The 20,360-nt window shown below is 53.2% G+C and overlaps 1 protein-coding gene across 2 annotated transcripts; it reads left to right on the top strand.

Annotated features, from left to right (window-relative positions):
- The first annotated feature begins 452 nt into the window (after positions 1–452).
- On the top strand, positions 453–19,535 carry LOC102458875 (tumor necrosis factor receptor superfamily member 10B). Of its 2 annotated transcripts, none has more exons than XM_089773857.1 (10): positions 453–665; positions 9,535–9,673; positions 10,777–10,887; positions 12,882–12,996; positions 13,193–13,281; positions 13,743–13,853; positions 14,627–14,658; positions 15,644–15,911; positions 17,055–17,136; positions 17,894–18,034. In XM_089773857.1, the coding sequence occupies exons 1-9, from the start codon at positions 615–617 to the stop codon at positions 17,117–17,119; spliced, it is 981 nt and encodes a 326-aa protein (XP_089629983.1). In that variant the 5' UTR covers positions 453–614; the 3' UTR covers positions 17,120–17,136; positions 17,894–18,034. The 2 variants fall into 2 exon arrangements, with proteins under 2 accessions (XP_089629983.1, XP_006135590.3); XM_006135528.5 differs by having other exon boundaries at positions 455–665; positions 15,644–15,835; positions 17,894–19,535.
- Positions 19,536–20,360: the final 825 nt, after the last annotated feature.

Genomic DNA, 20,360 nt, shown 5'->3' with positions numbered 1-20,360 from the left:
CCTTCTACACCCCAATCACCTGCCCCAGCCCCCAAACTCGTCCCCGGAACCTGCATCCCTTCTGCACCCCAATCACCTGCTCCAGCCCCCAAATTCCTCCCCGGAACCTGCACCCCTTCTGCACCCCAATCACCTGCTCCAGCCCCCAAATTCCTCCCCGGAACCTGCGCCCCTTCTGCACCCCAATCACCTGCCCCAGCCCCCAAACTCCTCCCCAGAACCTGCACTCCTCCTGCACCCCAATCACCTGCCCCAGCCCCCAAACTCCTCCCCGGAGCCTTAGGCAGGAGGCATGTGTGTGTTGGGGGCGGGGGGCCTCTAGGCATTTTAGACACCGGCACAAATTCTGCAAAGCAGCAGGCCCCATCTAATCCCCGTCTCCAGGTCCCCACACCTGGTTCCTCCCACGCCCGCCCCCTCGCTCCGCCCCCGGGCTCCTCCTCTTCTCCTTGCCCGCTACTTCGCTAGTTGGAGTGAGCGCGGCGAGACCAGCGGAGCGTTCGCCTGGAGTCTTACGCTCCGTCCCGGGGAGAGGGGCGCACGGAGCCGAGCGAGGCGAGCCCTGCCCGGGACAGCGGGGCGCTAGGGGCGCCCCCCCCCCCCCCGGCAGCGGAATGAGCCCGGGGCTGGCCAGCGTGTTGCTGCTGCTTCTCTGCGCGTTCGCGGTGAGCCCGCGAGGGAAAGGGGGACGGGGACCCCGGGCAGAGAGACTCTTTGGGCCGCTTAGAGCGGAGCGCCCCTGCCCCTGCGCCCGGGCCGGCTCTGTGTCCCCCCTTGCGCGGGGGAACGTGTCCGGACTTGTGCGCTCGCTGGGGCCGGGGCAGAGCTGGGGGTGGGAACAGCGGGAGGGAAATGGGAGGCTCTCCTGGGCACTCTTCAAGCCGTTTTTGTAGCGTGTGTGACCGGAGGAGGGGGATGAAGGGAGCTGGTCACAAGCCAGCAAGGGTGCAGCTGCTGCTGGCTTAAGTGAAAACTGTCCTACCCCAGGAGAAAAGTCCTGGCGCATGGCGCTGTCTGCACCCGGCTTTAAGCTCAGGTGTGTGGATTTACACCCCCGAGCGCCATAGTTACACCCCCGACAGTCTGTAGTGGGGGTTCGATTTGGCGCCGGGCTCAGCAAACTGCTCTGAGTCCCCTATGCTGGGGGATTTTCTGCTGTCTTGTGCTCCCTGTGCGGAGGGCTCCTGCTTCTGCCAATGGCGTGCCAAGAGCTCCCGAACATGCCAGGAACTCGTGAACTGTTTGTTTCTTCTGGGGCCTGAGTTCCCAGTTGGTTTAGTAACAGTTTGGGCCCATCCTGCTGCTCTTCCACAGGAACAAGGGGGGCTTTCTGCGAGACTCTCTCGAACAAGGCTTGGGTTGTGGGGAACGTGTTTCTTAGGATGTGAACTTCCTAGTGTGTTTTGGAAAGTTTGGATGCCTTCGCTAGGAGACTCCTGGGCGCAGAGGGGGGGGAATGGAAGTTTTGTCCCTGGCTTCAGAGGGGGCAGGATTTCACTTAGGACCATGGAGTCCAACATGTTAGCCGCTAGCCTCGTGTGGCGTGGTTATTTTGCTGGTTGAGTATGGCCAGTTGGCTAGAACAGTGTTTCTTAACCAGTGGTATGAATATCCTCAGGGGTACTCGAGAGAAGTCTGGGGGATATGTCAACACAACTGAAGTTTGGAGAACTGAATTTTTGTGTTTTTACAGCACTTTGTTTGTATTTTTTACACCCAAAAATTTCATTGCCTGCTCGGCTACGATTAAGTTGTTTAAACAAATGTGTTGCAATGGTAGAAGAAAAAATGTTTAGCTACTGGGGATACATACAATTTTTTTTTTTTTTGAAAAGGGGGTACTTTATTTTTTTAAAAAAAAGTGTTGAGAGACTGGGCTATAGCTTCAGAACCTCACTGGCTTAGGATCTGCAGTTCTCAATTCGTCTGATTATGCTGACCAGGATGGGGTTTATTTGCCTCTGGGACGGGCAGCTGCTTTTGGGTTCTGGCCTCATCCATGCTGTTCCTTCCCCAGTTTTTATTTTATTCTCCTTTGGTCAGTTAGCAGCAGTCTTAATTGTACCCTGTCACTGCTTGTCCCTCTCCCTCATCTGGCCTCCGTTCTCTACCTGGTGCGTCAAAACCTATATGAACCCATCTCTCCGGTTTTATCCTTCCCTAGGCAACCTGGTAGAAATTCAATCAGATGTGATTGTTTTAAAAAAACAAAAACAAAAACCAATTCCACCCCAGCAATATATGAAAGTAACAGGAAGTGATGTGCCTGATCTTAGCCTCAGAGGGGGAACCATGTTAGTCTATAACTTTAAAAACAAAAAGTCTCTAAGGTGCCCCAGGCCTACTTGGTGTCATTTTAGCGTCACCCTTTCCTTCCTATTCTTATTGTCCCATAATTGCTGACTCATGTTTGAACCTGGAATCAGCTAACTTAACCCATGTGACTATTACACCCTTTCAATTCAAATGCCATCTGGAAACTACATTCACGGGGCCTTCACCTGTAAGCACTTAGGAATGAGTGCATGGCTTTATTTGTTCCTTTGAAGCACCTACAATGCTGAAAAAACACTGAAAAAAACCATAAAACTCTAATCTCTCTGGGACAAGGGTCATGAAGTGTTGAGAACCTTACCAACTCTGTTGTATTTTGTACTGTTTCCTTAACTGGTGTGGACAGACAAGCTTCCCCCTTCCCCTCGCCCCCCCCAATGTGGTAAGTCTGTAAGCTTGGAAAAGAGACTAAAGGTAGATATAATAGAGGTCTACGATATCTTTATTCACTTTCTGCACATCAGTTATGTTTGTTCCTTCCCAGAATGCAAGAACTAAGGGGTTGCCAAATGAAATTAACAGGTAGTGGGTGTAAAACAAACAAAAGGAAGTACTGTTTTTCACAACACAGACATATCCTGTGGAACTCCTTGCCACAGGATGCATTGAAGGCTGACACTATAATCAGAGCTCAAAAAAGAGCTAGATAAATTCATGGAGGATAGGTTCATCAATGGTTATTAGCCAGGATGGGCATGGATGGTGTGCTTAGCCTCTGTTTGTCAGACACAGGGAATGGATAACTTGGTTACCTGTTGTGTTCGTTCCTACTGGGGCACCTATACTTGGCTAGATGGCCCTTTGGTCTGACCCAGATCCAGTACTGCTGTTCTATGTTCTTGTGGTTTGGCGTGGATTCTTAACCATCTGCTTTGCTCCAATGCTTGGTTTTATTGGCAAGAGAGGAAGGCATGGAATGGTGTGCCATAAAACAGAATTGGCCACTCACTGCAGTCGAAGGGCTGAAGACCGATCTGGTCTGTCCTGGATTGCACACAGGTTACTGCGGATACTGTGCCTCTGGGTTGTGCTTACAACATGGCTAGTTTCCATCTGTGCTGCCAAAGCACACTGATGTGTGGTGTGTTCGTCCAAATTGTGCGGCGCCCATCTCCTTTCCCATCTTGTTGCAAACCTTGTGGGGGCAGGGTTGTAGAAGAGTCCAGAGCCCTCCTCGCACAAATGTCGCTTTCATTCGGTGTTGCCGTAGGAGGCGCCAGAGGCGGTGGGTGGCAAAATTCGCTCCTGTGTGGCCACCCAACACCATTTTCAGTGGTGGCCAGGCCATGCTGTGGCTTTGCGCACAGGGATGAATGTCACACGCTCGTGCCCTTGTAAATAGTAGTCGTCTGCATGATGGGCTGTAACTGCCCAGGCCTGGCTTTTGACAGGGGAATTGGGCTCAAGGTTGCATTGCATCTTGTGGGATCTGGGAGGGGTAGCCCCGGATTAGGGATGTAAAATCCTGTTTAATTAACGGGTTAAATGTTAAGCGTAATCAATTAAATAGGAGGGGGGAGCAGCAGCCCAGCCACCTTCTTCCATGGCTGGAGGCTGCTCTGGCCAGGCTGGAGTGCTTCTGCCCACAACATGCTCAGACCCACCGTGGACAAGGGCTTCTCCAGCCATGCTGGAGTCCCCCAGTCCCTACCAGTAACCGTTAACATCCCTATCCCCTCACAGCTACGTGTTAATGCTACTAGGGTCAGAGACGTTGGAATGTCAGTCTCCTGGGCGGGGAAGGATTTATAGGATTTACGTTTCCTGTTTTCATCTTCAAGCCTTCCCCTGGCGGGCTGGCACGTGCCCCTTGTGTTTTAGCCTTGTGCGCTCAGCGGGAAAACCCCTTCTGCTGGCACGTCTCTGCCTAGGCCAGCCCTGAGCCAGGCCTCCGTAGACTGCTCTGGTGAAGTCGGCGTGGCTGGCAAGGCCGTGCGGTCCTTGAAGGCTAAGCCAGTTCTGCTGCAGGCCGAGGAAGGGTTCCCATTGACTTCAGGGGAGCTTGGATCAGGCCCCTGGACAGTGACTTTAGAGGTTTTCTTGGCAGAGGAGGGATGGAGAAGGGTGTGCTGCTCCCCTCCTTTCTGTGTGGGTCTGAACCCTGCACTGGAGGGGCCAGCTGTGGACAGGGGGAACTTGGTCAGTCCTTGCTGTCTCTGCTGGGCATGGAGGGGTTAGGGGAAGGTTTTGTGATTAAAACCGGGTTGGGACGAGGCAGACACCAGCTGCAGCCACAGATGTGCTAGGGATGTGTCTATACCCCACATATCCGAGCCTCTTCTATCCACGCACAAAACTATGAGACTTGGATCAGCAAACACTGAAGTCTAAAGATGCCCTCTGCCCCCCAGGGTCTGACCCCGAGTCCTGCTGTGACGTGGCCCAAACCCTCTCATTTTACAGTAGGGACACCACTCAAGCTGAGAACCCGAGTCAGGCTCTGCATGGCTCCGTATGGGCTCGGTCTGGCCGTGAGAGCCGGCTCGAGCAATTGTAAGCTCAGGTGTATGCTGCTGGGTGTGCAGAGACTCCGACACTGAGTCTCTCTCTGACAGATCCAGGTTTGCAGGGCAAGATGGACGTACCCTGTGTGACCTTGGGCAAGTCTCTTAATCCTTTGTGGCTCTTTCCAAGCCTGTGAGACCGGGGCTGTGTCCTGGGCAAAGGCTTAGGGCATGTCAACCCGATGTAGCTTGTAGAGACAAAGTCAAGTTGTCGGTCAGCAAAACGTTTCTTCTACCCTCCACGAGCGGGTTTCGCTCTGTCGACAGGAGAGCGGGACAGTGGATGAAGCAGTATTCAGGTGTGCATTCGGCACAGCAAAACTTTGCCCCAGGGAGTTAAGCACCTGTGAACGACAAAAGTTCTGTTCAGCAAGTGCAAGTGTAAACGCAGCCCTGGTGTAAAACATGCCCCATGGGTGATCCTGATAGAGCTCTTCGCACAGTTTTGCAGTTTAGATTTTTATCCTTTTGACGGGAATAGCCAGGGAGCTATCTTAGGGTGGCTGATGTAATGTGCTGTGTCTGGGCGTCACTGATAACATTATCTCATGTTTATGGACGTACTGAGGAGTGTCTATTCACTTCTTTGCTGGCTGAGTTTGACATTCTGGTGTTAACCGAGGCCTGTCTAAACTACCGATGAAGCTGTTTTGTTCCAGAGTTAGACCACGTCTGTATTTACCCCTGGATTGATGCTCGGGAGATTGATCTTCTGGCATTCGATTTAGCAGGTCTAGTAAAGACCTGCTAAATTGAATGCTGAGGGCACCCCTGTTGGTGTCAGTCGTCCTCCTCTTCCTCCTCCTAACAAGGACTAAGGGAAATCGATGGGAGTGTTTCTCTTGTCAACCTCTCGCTGTGGGGATGGCACTAAAGTTCATATCAAAGTTAGGGGTGTTGGCTAGCATGTAACTGACTAATCATGTAACTGGATCAAATTTTGGCGGTTACATGACTATTCGATAGTCCCCAGGGGTGGGACCGACAGTTGGTGCACTCCCAGCCCTGCTCCCAGGGAGCCCCTTGCTACTCCACACTGCTGCCTCTGTTTTAGAGGCAGCCTCTGTCCGTGGGGGGTTCGAGTTCCCGTGGGCAGGGGCTGCTCTGGCATCCCACGGAGAAGCCTCTGTCCACAGCAAGCTTGAGCCTGCTGCAGACAAAAGCAGCCCCTAATCAAGGTATGTCAACTCCAGCTATGTTAATTCGAATGTATCCCTAGTATAGAGCAGGCCTTAGCGGGTTTGGTATTGATTGCAACCTGGCTACCACCCAGGGCAGTAATTGTAGGTTAGATAAGCTGTACTGTTGAAAGCTGAAACTGAACGTTTTATTGGGTTTTTTGTGGGGTGTTTTGTTTGTTTTTGTTTAACGGGTACATGGATTGTTGGTCAGTTGTAAAGCCCTTACATGTAACTTGTTGGCACTTCTGTGCTTGTCTGTCAGTATCGCTAATCCTGGAACGCTGCATCTGATCGATTCCAACGCTTCCAAGAAAACATGTTCGGCATCGCTCCCAACTCCTCTGAAGTGGGTAAAATGAGCCGCAGATATCCGCAGCTACATCCGCGGATGGGGATACCCGGGGAGATCAAGTGGACATCTGCAGATTTGCAGGCTCTAGGGATCCGGTGTCAGGGAGGGGTTCTTGAAGTGCTGATGGGGACAATGAGGCCAGCTAATGTGTCGGGGGCATTCCCGCAGATGGCTGCGATGTGACACCTCGAGTGGGTGGGCTTGTAACAGAGGATGAGGAAGATCTGGAGTTAGATTCCTCCACCTCCAGCTTTGACCCAATCCTAGCATTAGCGTTAACCAGGGGATGGCTGTGGGGAGGAGAAACCATAATGACATGTTGTGATCCCAAGGTGAATTTTATTACAACCGTCCAGCAAAAGGTCTGTGTGCTTAACGAAAATAAAGTCTTGTCTGGTGACGGCTGCTGATTGCTATGCGGGGGGAGGTACTTGAAAGGGATACACTGATGCCGCAGGGAACAAGCGGAAGGCCTTGCTTTTGGACTATGGAATGGGGGTTGGCCTGAAAAAATGTTGCTTACGGATCTGAGTCATCCGAGGTTCTGGGAGCTTTATTGTTCGTTGTAGCCCGTTTCCTAGCTCACACCTTCCCTGGTTGCTAGGGAAAGTAAAGTGTATTTCAGAGGGCAAGGTGTTCTTTTTGCGCCACTGAGATCTGTGCAGTTGTATGGTGGCATGTGCATTTTAGCTGGTTCACACTTTGCTTCCTACAGAGACCCAGCGAGATCTATTTAAAGCTGCTTCTGGCTCTCTCAGGAAACTTTTTTTTCTTTGTGCTGACAAGGCCTGTGTTGCTTCTGATTGGCCTACAGAGACTGGGATGAGCGAGGAAGGACTGGCCTAGATGGTGCCAGAGACCAGGGCGGGAGAATATTTTCTCTCTCTCTCTCTCTCTCTCAAAAAAAAAAAAAAGAGGAGTGGCTGCTTCAGTTGGAGGGATGATGAAGTCCCATGGAATGCAGGAACAAAAGGAAAAACTTATGTACAATAGCACTTTAAAGACTAACAGGACGGTTTACTAGGTGATGAGCTTTCACCTATTAAACGGTCTTGTTAGTCTTTGAAGTGCTACATAGTTTTTCCTTTTGTTTTAGCAAGATCAGACTAATGTGGCTACCTCTCTATTGCTATGGAATGCAGGAAGCGCTGAAAGATTTCCTCCGTTGTCCCATTCATGTTTAGCACAGGGGAGGAGGGTCTGAATTGGTAACTTTACGGGGGAATCTAAGAAGACCACTTCCTTTGTATGTCTCCCTCCCTGCTCATCCTTTTTTTCTTTTCCTGTTTGGGAATAGCCACATCCCCCTTCACCCTATACTTGCTTCTGCCGTTGCACCGGGCTGTTCTGTCAGGGATAGAAAGGCTACAGCCTTTTGGTTTTCTCCCTCTCTTGTCTCTTCCCTCCCTCCCCGGTAAGGAGGGTGGGAAGAGGCAAGGGGGATGGTAGGGGAGTTGGAGCGAGAATGCAATCGAATACTTTGGTCCAGGTGTGACAATAGAGCAGAACTAATCAGGAGGGGCAGATGGGGTGGACAAATGGCAGAGTCCAGGAGGGTTGTTATGGAAACAGGTACAAGGGCCTCTTCTCCCCCCCCCCCCCCCACAAAAAAAAAGGCTTTTCTTGCATGCACTGAATCTAGACAGACATCCCCATAACTTCAGTCTCTCGGTGTCCTGCCTCTGCACAGCAAGAGGGCTTTCCCCACCAGATTTCCTTGTCCAGGAAGCTTAGGGTTGGGCGGGGAGAGGAAGCTGGGCTACAGGCCTGACTTGTGACCCTCAGCACAGGTAGGGAAACTGAGGCACGGAGCAGTTACTCTGCGGGGATAGAGAGCCAGGGCGTGTCCCGCACCGTGACTCTAACCTAACCTGTAGAAAATGAGGTGGTGAGCTCGGCTCTCCGTGCTGGCGCAGCGTCCGTGTGTGAGCCATGACTCATACAGATAAAAACACGAGCGCTGGCTTGTGAAGCCCTGTGCGCCAGGCTTCCCGAAAGAGGGGCGGGACTTCCTGGTCGTCTAGATCGGATAAAACGGACTAATCCAAGGTTTCCTCGTGATCAAGGCTGTTCGTGGAAAGCTCTGGCCTCCTTGCCAACTGTGAGGCTGAAGCTGTTGGTGTCTGCCTGGTAGCATTGCTTTTAGCATCTTGGTTGGGATGCTGCTGTTTGCAGGCCTCCTTCAGCCCCCCCCCCTCCACCCCACCGTCAGTTCATATGCACCAGACACAGCTGGGAGAGAACAATTCCAGGGAACCCTTCCTGATAATCCTGCCCCCTTCTGTAGGCCCGGAGATCCGGGGAGCCCAGTTTCAGTCTGGAAAAGAGAAGACAGCGAGGGGACATGCCAATTTTCAAGCACCTAAAAGATCGGTGCAAGGAGGAGGGAGAAAAATTGTTCCCCTTGACTTCTGAGGACAAGAAGCAATGGGCTGACTTTGCAGCAAGGGAGGTTTAGGCTGGACATTTAAGAAAACCGTCCTGCTGGTCAGGGTAGTTAAACACTGGAATCAATTGCCTGGGGGGGTTGTGGAATCTCCATCACTGGAGATATTTAAGAGCAGGTTGGACAGACACCTGTCAGGGATGATCTAGAAGATGGTGCTTAGACCTGCGGTGAGAGCAGGGGACTGGACTTGATGCCCTCTCGAGGTCCCTTCCAATCTAGTATTCTAGGAAACATTTATCAGCTTCTCCTGGGCAGTGTTCCCTGTAAGTGATGCACTTGGGAGAGATTCAGATGCTACCCCGTTGATTAGCAGAGTGCCTTCAGTGAACAGCAGCTGACAGCATATGTTTCTACTGGTGGTGCGCATCGTCTTGTGCCTTGGTGCATGTAACAAATTATTCTGCACTTGGATGGAAAAAAAACAAAACTAGAGGGAACACTGCTCCTGGGGGTTGAGGTCCTTTGTGGCTCCCTGAGGCACCATGAGCCTAGAGAGGCAAATAAAGTGCCCAAGGTCACCTAGTGGCAGAGCGGGGACTGGAACCCACATGTCCTTACCCCCAGTCTTTTGTCCACATTTCCTTTGAGCATCTCCATGTTCCAATCGCCACGCATCTCTTCCCGCTTCCCAGCCTTCCGGTCTTCAGCCAGATGCTGCCCCTTCACAAATCAGCCGTCCAAACTGACCCTCTGTGTCTTTACATCTATTTTTAGCATGAAGCCAGGCCTGCAAGTATCTCGCTGACCCGGAGTCTGGAGGGGCCTCGTTCGATCCTCAGAGCCTTGAGTCACAGCACGGAGGACTCGGAGTTCGACGAACATGAAGATCGTCTTCGCAAAACGTGCCCTGCAGGTACCATGCTCCCAGAGTGGCCTTGTCTGCCCCCTCTCTTGCCTGCCTCTCTGCTCTGGGAATAACTAGGGAATAGAAACACGAATCCGGGAACCTATCCCTGCAACAAACCCCCTCGCCATCTACCCTAGTGATACCATCACTGGACCCAGCCACATCAGCTGGACCATCATCTGTCCCCTCCTTCACGTGCCCATCCGCTAATGTGATTTTTACACCCTCCTGTGCCAACAATGACCCTCCACCTTGGCCACTGGCCGAACCGGACTGTCTGGAAGAAATGGGCACCAATCAGGCATTAAGAATGGCAGCCTACAGCAGCCGGTGGGGGAGCCCGTTAACCTCCCTGGGCACATGGTTTTGGACTTGCAAGTTGCCATTCTTAGGCCAAAAACCCCCTTCCCGGACAAACTGTTGTGCTGGAATTCGCATGTAGATTTGACAAGTTGAACCAAAGTCTAAATAAACACCTGGGCTATGGCTACACTTGCGGCTTCTTGCGCAAGTAATATGCAAATGAGGCTGTGGAATATCACCAAGCCTCATTTGCATACCTAATGAGCCACCATTTTTTTTTTTCAGAAGAGGCTCTTGCGCAAGAAGGAGCATCTACACTGCCCCTTCTTGCGCAAGAAAAACCCTCTTGCGCAATGCTGTTACACCTATTACTTGACCGGAAGAACGGCATTGCGCAAGAGGGCTTTTCTTGCGCGAGAAGGGACAGTGTAGACGGTCCGCCACTGGCTATGGGGGGAATCCCATCAAAACACACTGAGCGGGCCTTGGTGGGAGATACCATTCGTGTACCCTCCCTGGGCCACCTCTTACCGTTCTGAGTGGCGTGGCAGCCCATGAAGCCTCGGGTCTCCTGCTTCCTCTGATGGGGTCCGTGGCTGGCGCTCAGCTGGAGTTCCCACTGCACGTCCTTCCACGGCGGCATCTGACCCATACTGAGCTGAGACGCTTCCTTTTATACTGGTCTTCCCCACGCTGTGGGCAGAGGGTCGCCCCCTTCTGGCCTAGGGCGGGGTACGCACTCCCTCCCCATCACCGTTCTGTATCCGTGTCCCGCTCATCTCAGACCACCGCCTCCTTTCCTGCAGGTTTCTACTTGAACGCGAGCATGAAGTGCGACAAGTGCGAAGAAGGCATTGGGTTCACTGAGTACCCCAATGCGCTTTCCAGGTGCCTGACTTGTCATGTCTGCAGAAAAGGTACGGAGGGGAAACAGAGGCCGGAGTCCTCCCTCCACTCCCCCAAGGGGCAGTTTTCTCACTGTGCTCGGTTCACCTTTCTAGTTTGAGCTCGGTTCACCTTTCTAGTTTGAGCCAAGCTACGGAGGGATTGTACGCTCCATAGGCCGGGAGCAGCTGGGTGGTTCTGTTTGTACAGTGCCTAGCACAACAGCCTTGTGGCCAGAGACTGGTGCTGTTTGCTGCTGCCGCCACGTTACAAATAAGGGGCTTATTCGTACATCAGCGACGCTGAAAGTTACTGAGTGATGGGAAGAGGCAGAAGCCACCTAGACTGCACCTAGTGGGGGTCTGTTCTAGCAGGATTGGTGTCTGGCTTTGGGACAGCAGAGCCGATGTGCACAGATGCAGCGCCATGTGCTCTATCGTGCCTGCGTATGCTAGGGCTGCATGTATGCCAATAGCAATATAAAATATGCGCACACACACATATACACACACCTGTGCATGTGCGCGCACAGACACACATTATGGGTGCGTCTAGACTGGCAAGATTTTGCACAAAAGCAGGTGCTTTTGTGCAAAAACTTGCCAGCTGTCTACACTGGCTGCCTGAATTTGCTCAAGAGCACTGACTTTGTAATGTATAAAATCAGTGCTTCTTGTGCAAATACTTTCATACTCCCGCTCGGGGGGGGGGGGGGAACCCTCTTGCGCAAGAATACTTGCACAAGAGGACCAGTGTAGACAGGGAAGAACTGTTTTGCACAGAAAAGTCCTGATGGCTAAAATGGCGATCGGGGCTTACTTGCGCAAACGCGTCTAGATTGGCAACAGATGCTTTTGCGCAAATTCTAGATGCGCTTTTGTGAAAATACTTTTAACGGAAACTTTTCTGTTAAAAGTGTTTCTGCAAAATCATGCCAGTCTAGATGCAGCCTAGATGTACTAGTGTATCAAAAGAAGAGAGTTGCTTATCAAGAAGCGAAGAAACAGATTGACAGAGCCAGGCGAGTACCTAGAAGTCACCTACCACAGGACAGTCCCAGCAAGGACAATAGCCAACTGCCATCAGTAATCACCTACTGCCTCCACCTTTAAACCCCACCATGGCATCATTGGAAAATATACAGCCTCTCCTAGAAAATGATCCTTCACCCTCACAGACCTTAGGAGATAGGCGGCCAGTCCGTGCCTACAGACAGCCCCCCAACCTAGGGGCGCGCTCACCGGCAGCCACATAGCACACCACAGACACACTCACCCAGGAGCATAACTGCCCATGGAGGCTGTTATCCGCCATGCGGACCAGCCGCTGTGGAGGAGACGAAATGTGTGCTTTACAAACAGGCTGGAAGGGTTAGAATTTCACTGGTAAGTGTCAATTTCACAGACATACAGTGACTGAAATGTAGTGACTGAAATTTGCTGATGGGCAAGTAAGCAAAACGCTGCTTGAAAACTTACTCGAGTTTGGCTAAAGGATATTTGCTTGTTATATTTTGACGGGGGGATGCTGAGCAGTTTATGAAACGTTAACTTTGAATCTCAACATCTACCATTGAATTGCCTGGCTCCTCCATAGTTTCCTACAACTCTAATAATAGAAAAATAAAGTAATAGGAAAAAATACCTACATCAACATTGATGGGTCCAAATTATATTTTAACAAGACACCTGGATGTTGCCTGCCCTATTTACAAGAGTGAGACCAGCACCCCATGCGTAGGGGTGTGGATGTTTTCTACCAACACCTACAGGAGTGGGTGAGGGAGGATGGAGACTTTGGCAAAGTACCCTCGGTAGATTTCTGTGCTGAGGATAAACATTTTGTCAGTGTAGAGCAGGCAGGATCTCTGGCCCCATCGAAGAAATCCATACGCTCAGTCCTTTAGTGCAAGCGAAGCTCTTCTCGCTCATTCCCCCAGTGACGCTAGCAGCCGTGAACACTCTGCCCTGACAGTGTGGATTAGGGTGGGGCAGTTCAGTACCAATTGTATGCTTGTGGTTTCCAGATGAGGTGCAGCTAAGTCCATGCCACAGCAGCAAGGACACGCAGTGTGCTTGCAAGAATGGAACCTTTTGCTCGCCGGACCATCCCTGTGAAATATGCCAGAAGTGCAGAACCAGGTGAGAGCTGCCGCTGTGCTGGATTGAGGAGGAAGCGGGAGAAATACCTGTCCCAGCCTGGGGGTGGGCAGGCAGATGGGTCTCCCAGGCTGAAGCAGAAGCCTATTCCGATCCTGCTCTGTAGGGTTGCCTTTCGCTTCGTTGTGGGGAATTCTGTGGCTTCCCCCTCATTCGGATCCACCCTTGTCTTTCTCAGGTGTCCCGAAGGCGAAGTGCAGGTCAACTCCTGTACGCCGCAAAGTGACATCCAGTGTGCACATCCCACAAGCCCCCCACCTGCAGCTGGTAAGAGCTGAGGGCTAGCGGCCGAGCCCTGGGGGGGGGGTGGTGGTGTGGGTGTGTGTGTGTGTGTGTGTGTGTGTGTGTGCAAAGCTGGCATCCACATCTGCAAAAATGAGCCGCACCTCTCCGCAGCCGTGGCTGCCTGGGGCTACGAAGCAGATACGGATACAAATACCTGTGGATTTGCAGGGTATCTGCAAAAGTGAGCCGCAAAGTGAAGGTTTTCAGGGTTCCCTCTGGAGCCATTGAGGGAAGAGGCCCATGGCAGCTGACAGTTGATGGGTAGCCCTGGGCTGTATTTGGAGGATGAAGGTCTCTGGGTTGGGCGTTCGGTCTCTCTGGGTCCCGTTCTTCTCATCTACACCGGTGGTGGAGAAGTGACCCACTGGAGTGGCTGGCTAAGAGGAGACTCTGGTGATTACGTTTCATGAGTGCCTTCTCGGTGCCCGTGTCTTCTCCTTTAGGCCGCATTACTGGCATGATGGTAGCTGGGATATTGGTGCTTCTAGCAGTGGTTGGGGCCTTGCTTGGGGTCTGGTGGTGGCGCAGAAGGAATCGCAAATCCTCTTCTGAAGGTAAGTGACGCTCCCAGTGCGGGGGTCGTGGGACCCAGGGAGGGGTGCATGCCGAATCCAGGCTGTGGAAAATGACTCGCTGATGGTTTAAGAAAGCATCCGTGTGTTGGGGGAGAAGTGAGGCTGTATCTTGGGGATGCATGGGCCACATGATCACTCACGCTGCCCATCTGCCTGCAGTTTCCAGGACTCTGGGTGGGGTGTGCAGTGATGGGGTGCATGGACTGTAGAGCACTTTGGGGGAAGAAAAATCAGCTTTGAACAGAGATGGGTTTTTCAGCCTTTGCTGAGGGCCCAGTCAGCACCCGGCCGTGGCCCATGTGACGTTCCCAGGGCCGTGCAGGTCGTCTGTAGTACGTGGGTCACTTCCATACAGCACATGGAGACCTGCAGTGGGACACCCATTGGGGACCACTGCCCCAGCGTGATGGGAAGGCCGGTTAGCCTGTGTGGGCGGTTTGGCTGCTACAATCCAACCACCGAACTCAAATGGCTGCCCAGTGGGGCAGGACTGACTCCCTGCAGGCTCGGACGCAAGCCGCTGCCCTCTCCTCCCCTCTCCACGAGGTGCCGGTGCAAGGGAAAGACGGGAGACTCCTAATCCTAGGAGTGGAGGGTTGGAGGAGACCTCCCTGCTCATAGTAGGACCAACCTCAACTCAGTCATCCCAGCCGGGGCTTTGTCAAGCCGGGACTTAATCTCTAGGGATGGAGACTTCACTCCCCTCCCTCAGGAACCCAGCCCAGTGCTTCACCACCCTCTTTCTTTTCCAGGGGACCCGACAAAGAAGTCCGCCAGCATTAAGGTGAGGGTCTCTTGGTCTGCTGGGTGCTCTGGGGAGAGTGGGTTTAATCGGAGTCTGATTTTTACGGCCCCCCCCCCCCCCCCCCCCGGCGCGTGCCCTTGTGCTCACGCCGTCTCTCCCTTCCTCCTGGGCTTCCAAAGATCACGTGTAACCTGAAAACGCGAGGTTCTCCTGGGGTCTGCGTCGGTCCCAAGTAAAGATGTTGCTGCTCCAGGGGTATGGGGTGGGCGGTGGCTTCTTCCACCCTCCAAAAGGGAGGAGCATTGAGCCAGAAGCTCTTGTAGCTACTGGAGGGGGGACCGTGGAAATGCAGCTGACGCTCAAGGCAGTCTCTGGCCAGGATGTTGCGCGCCCCCCCCATCCCTTCCACTTGGCCTCTGCGAGGTCGAGGTCGCTGACAGCTTGTTGGTTCGCTGCCCTCATGAGAGAATCCTTCTTCTCTAGCAAACCCAGCGGGCTGCGTGCGCCACGTGCCCACCATGGCGAGGGGGTGTCCGTCCCACCGTGCTCTCGTTCTCGTGTCTTCGGGGGAGATGTGGCTGTGGGAAGACGGGTTTTGGGGGCGGGGGGAGGGAAGCGTGAGGCCTGAGAGGCGTGTGACAGTACCGAGCTCCTGCAAGTTGGTCTCCTGAGAACTTGACTGCGTCCGGACCGGAGCGCAGGGCCTCTTGCAGCTCTCCTGTGGGTGATCTGGCTTGATCTCTGAGGGGCCGTCGGATTCTACTGCCCCACCAGAAATGCAGAGGGGTTGGGACTCCGCTGGCCAACTTGGGAACGTTTCATGTTTCCGCTCCAGGACCCAACCCTCCACCGGACTTGGGGGCTCGAAGCTAGGATGTGGGGGACTGGGTTCATCTCTAAGTGATGGTAGCTTCTGCTGAAGGAACTCTTCCATGGGCCTCTCTGCAGTGCGGGCCCCTGGCAGGTCCTGGGATGGTACAGCTGGTTTGAAAGCTTTGGCTTTTTGGCATGGTTTTTAACACAGGCTCATCATATCTTGTCGCCGCTGAGGAACTGCGCTCGAAGGAGACCGGGCACGCAGGACAACATGCGGAATGAGCAGCTGGATCAGGAATCCCGGAGTGTGTTGCTGACTGTGTCAGACCCTGAAGAAGCAGCCAGGGAGGAGAGCCAGGGCGAGACGAGGGCTCCACAGGCAACAGCCCCGAAGCTGGAGGTAACTTACCAACGTGCCCTTCCTGCGGGTTCTAGCTCTGAAGGCCGATCCGGCCCCTTGTATGGTCTGACCCGGGGTAAGTTTCACGTGTCCCCAAGCAGTTTCTCAAAGGCTGAAGAGCATGAATTCAGTCATTTGCCACTATGGGGAGTGTGGTTGGGATGCCCTACGACGTGTCTGTGGATCAAGGGATGGGAATCTCCCAGCGCCCCCACCCCCGCCCTGTGGGACTGTCTGATCTAGTGCGCCTGGCCGGGGAAGGAAGTGGTGAGGGGGATCTCAGCTGGGCTTCTATCTCCTGGCCGTCGCCTCTTCCTCACGCCGCAGGAAACCAAGCGGGGAACCGCAGGGTGCAGCATTTCACAGCATCCCCGGCTGAGGGCTTCTCGCCTTGGGGTGCTGAACAGAGACCCCGCGTTCCCTTCCCTTGTGGAGCCGCAGGGCTGTTCCCTCTGCCCCAGCTTAGGAGGCTCAGCATGTCACCGCTAGGTGGGTTCAGCTGAAGCGTCCCACAAGGAGGCAGAAGTGACTGGGGAGGGGGGGCTGCCCTTGCTCCATCCCCGCCCCACCTCTCCCCCCAAAAGAGGGGGATTAATGGGGCCGGTGCTGGCAGCGGGGGTCCACGCTCCTCTTCCTCCCATCCCGGACTCCCAGCAGTGGCGGGGGGCCTGGAGCAAGGAGACCCCCAGCTCGCTTTGCTCCCTCGGCTGCATGGCTCTGCTTCCCGCCGGGGAGGGTGTGGGTGGCCCTGCCCCTCCCCCGGCATGGGGCAGCCGAAGGGCCATGCAAGCTGTGGCCAGCTTGTCGCACTTATGTTGCTGTCGCCGATGAGTCAGGGGGATGCAGCCCCCATTAGTCCCACTGCTAGCTGGCCCCTCCCACCCATGCTTGAGGGACACGTGGCGCCCCCATCACCTCAGAGATCCCCTGAATGTCTCCATCACCCAGAGACGAGGGAAGCTCCTTCCCCCTCCCCCCCTTTTCCCCCCTGTTTTGCTGGTGCTTTCTGGTTGGAGGTAACATCGGTGCGCATTAGCTTGCAGGTCACTAGGGGCATCCGCTCTGAGAATCCCCGTAACTATGGGGCAGGGAACCTCTAGGGACTGGAGAACAGCTGTGCCCAGAGGCTCAGACAGATGTGCTCTGCCCCACGCCTGCAGGCATCTTTGCATGGACTAGCCTGTTGCTCAGGGTAACCGCTGTCTTGCCATCTTCCCAGGTGTTGCAGCAAAACCCAGCCTCGGGCATGGCAAGCAAGAGGAGGAAGCTGGTGCCAATCGGTGAACAGAACCCAATAGACAGTAAGTGGTGGGGTGGTCCTTTGTAGTGCTTTGGGGATGTGGTGTAACAGCAAGTGACTTCTGAGTCGGCCCCTCGCCTGGGAGCTAAAAACAGGGCTGAACACTTCAAACAGCCTTAGTGCTCAATGGGTTTTTCTTCTGTGCAGTTTTTTAGCTGAGAATGAATTAAAACAAACTCTCATTTGGGGTCTAGGTTTGATTTCTCCCCCTCTTTCCCATAGAAACAGGGAGGGGGAAAGAGAATTAGTCATGAGACCATCCAAGTTTTTCTGGCCAAATCTTCTATGAACTTTCCCTTCAAGTGAGAAGCCATTTTTCAGGGGAGATTGACACAACCTCCTCTAGCTCTGGGTAGCAGTCCCCTCGGCCTGGCAAGCAAAGGATCCCCTGAGGAGAAAGGGAACCTCAGAGGATCCTTGTCCCCTTCAGGTTCGGAGTGTGTTCCTAACCATCATAGACCTTGGGGTCCAAAATCCATGGGCTGTGACGATCACAGGGACCTGTGATAGGCTGGAGAAGGAGCGTGACTGGCATTTTTCAGGGTCTCTTTGTGACAAACTTTCCTGTTAAGAGTGAGGTTAGCTCTTTAACAGAGATAATAGCAACAAAAGGAATCATCCCCATGCTTCAGGGTCTGGTCACGGGGGATGGGGGGAGGTGGGGTCAGGAAGAAATCTCCCTGCTTCTCCCATGGGATACTACTAGACCGTGAGTATGGGGAGGTTCTCATTGGGTGCTTCCATCTTGTCTCTGCCAGTTTTGCGGTGCTCCTTTGAGATCTTCACTCAGGAAGTGCCCTTCAAGGACTGGAGAAGGTTCGGGAGGGCCCTCCTCCTCTCGGAAAACGAGATTGAGTTGGCCGAGAGGAGCGACAAGTACTCGCAGGAGCCACATTACCAGATGTTAAATACCTGGCAGAACAAAACTGGGGCAGGAGCCTCCGTCAACCAGCTCCTGGAGACCTTGGAGAAGATTGATCTCAGAGGCGTTGCGGATATTATCCGCGCCAAGCTGACTGACCTGTACAAGGAGGAAGAATTAAACTGAGGAACAGGGGGAACTGCCTTACTCGTCTCTAAGCCAGAACCACAAATGCCTCCAATCTTGGCTCTTCCCCTGGGCTGTGTTAACGCATCCTTGGGAGAGACCCGCTGCGGGGTGGGAGGGGAGTTGGCCACTTGAACAAAAGAGCCTCACGCCCTCTAGGAAGAGTGCGATGCTGCAAAATCAGCTGCACAGGCCACGGGTTCTTCCTCCAAAGGGCAGAATCTAAGTTACTGTGAGACAGCCAAGCTGGGATTTCTGGGTACTGCTCTGTTGGAACGACTCAAATACGTTCTCGTGAAACACCAGGGAAATCTGGCGTTGCCTGACTCGTCCCGGCTGCGGGGTCTTGGTAGCTGGCGAGACCGATGAAAGGCAAAGCTGGCATGTTCGTCATTCAGGGCTCCCCTCTGAAAGACCCGACCCAACCAAATATGCAACACCTGCCGCCGCCTGCTTTACCTTTCTGGGAAACTTGATAAGCTGTTTGCTGGCCAGAGCCTCTACCTCCCTCTGTGGCAGGCAGATTTTAATTGGCTTCTGGGTCATTTGTTACTTGCTGTACATTTTAGCTGTTTCATTTGCTGTATGGAAGGATTAGACAATGCCTATCTAAGACTTGAGGACTGAAGTGAGGGGCAGATGACTCTACTCTGTTGGTACTGAACCTGTGAGTCACAGGGCTTTGCTGTCTCTTCAAGGGGGCCAAATCCCAGCAGAGCTCTGCTGAGAACGCCAGAGATCGGGGTTCACACCCTTGCTCTGCCACAGACTTCATGTGGGACCTTGGGCATGTCTCTGCACCCCTTCCGACCAATGGGGACCACAGCACTGCCTATTGGATGGGTTGGGACATGCTGTCTGGGCACCAGTCCAGTAGCTTTTGTACATAGCGGAGGGACAGTTTGGCCGTGAAACGAACTACCGTTACTGAGCAGGGTGGAGTGATGCGGGGGTGACCATCCAGCCCTCCAAAAAGCCAGCTGGCACCTGCATGCTGCGTTTGGCACACTCATGGTCAGCCAGCCTCCGCTCGGCATGCGGCTTGGACAGCCGTCCCTTTCCCTAATAACGCTTGAACATCGAATGACCCTCCCTTCTTTCGGTGGCAGAATCCCTCCATGTATTTTAAAGCTGTGCGTAAAAGAAGAAGCTGGAGGAGGTGGCATATTTAAGTATTTATTAGGAATTTTAAATGTAAGTATTTAACTTAAAAGGTAATATAAAAATAGGATTTTTTTTCTCCTCTTGTGTGTTGCAGTTGTTTGTACAGACCTCTGGCCCAGCCAGGTTTTTTAAATTTCCAGTTTTGTACATGATTTGTATGAAGGAAGAATAAACTTTTTTATATGCTACTGTTTCTCATTTCTTCCCCTCCCAACTGCGCCACACCCTCCCTCTTCTCCCGTGCCTTCAGCCATGATATTGACTCATTGGGGTTAGTGGTGTGGGTCCAATGCAGACCAGTCTGTATCCGTGCACCTCTGCCTTGAGTGACGGCTGTTCACACCATGGGGCCCACGCGGTTCATTGCGGCTCCGTGCTGTGATCCTCCCAGGCTGGATTTCCACTTCATGGCAGCCACCACGGCATAGCAAACTTGCTCCTGGAAAGCTGCAGCTCCCCTCTTTCCATTAACCAATGAGATTTGTATGCAAATGAGCCTCTCCCGACCATTCATATTTATTAACATTTGACACCCAGGTGGCACAGCTGTAAATTTACAACAGGGCTGAGCAAAGCAATTCAGACCTTCAGTGGCACTTGCAGCAAACCCACCTCCTTTTTTGTGCCACAAGAGAGGTTTGCCTGGCAGAAGCAAAGTCCTCTGTAATTAAGCGGTGGGCAGGAGGGGGCCTCCTTGGTAGGGTTGTGTCCCATCAGAGCCAGCACCGAGGCTGTTAAACTATTGCATCTTCCCAAAACCAGAGGGTAGACAGACTGAACCCAGCACCGTGGCCGGCTTCTCATAGGTCTGGCCTCCAAGGAAAGACTTCGAGCTGTCCCAGCCTAAGGAGACCAAACCAGAGACTGCCGTGAGTTTTTCCTGTAAGCTGAGTGTTCAGGTGGCCACCCAGAAGAGATTTTTAGGGACCACCCAGCTGTTTAGCAGAGTGCCCATAGCTGGCAGCATGCTTTTCTATTGGTGATGCACATCTGCATTTGCCTCGGTGCATATA

Source organism: Pelodiscus sinensis, chromosome 28, assembly GCF_052426305.1.
Source record: "Pelodiscus sinensis isolate ZL-2025 chromosome 28, ASM5242630v1, whole genome shotgun sequence".
Lineage (NCBI taxonomy): Eukaryota > Metazoa > Chordata > Testudines > Trionychidae > Pelodiscus > Pelodiscus sinensis.
The sequence above is the reverse complement of the archived record's forward strand: the minus strand, read 5'-3'. Positions and strand labels throughout refer to the sequence as shown.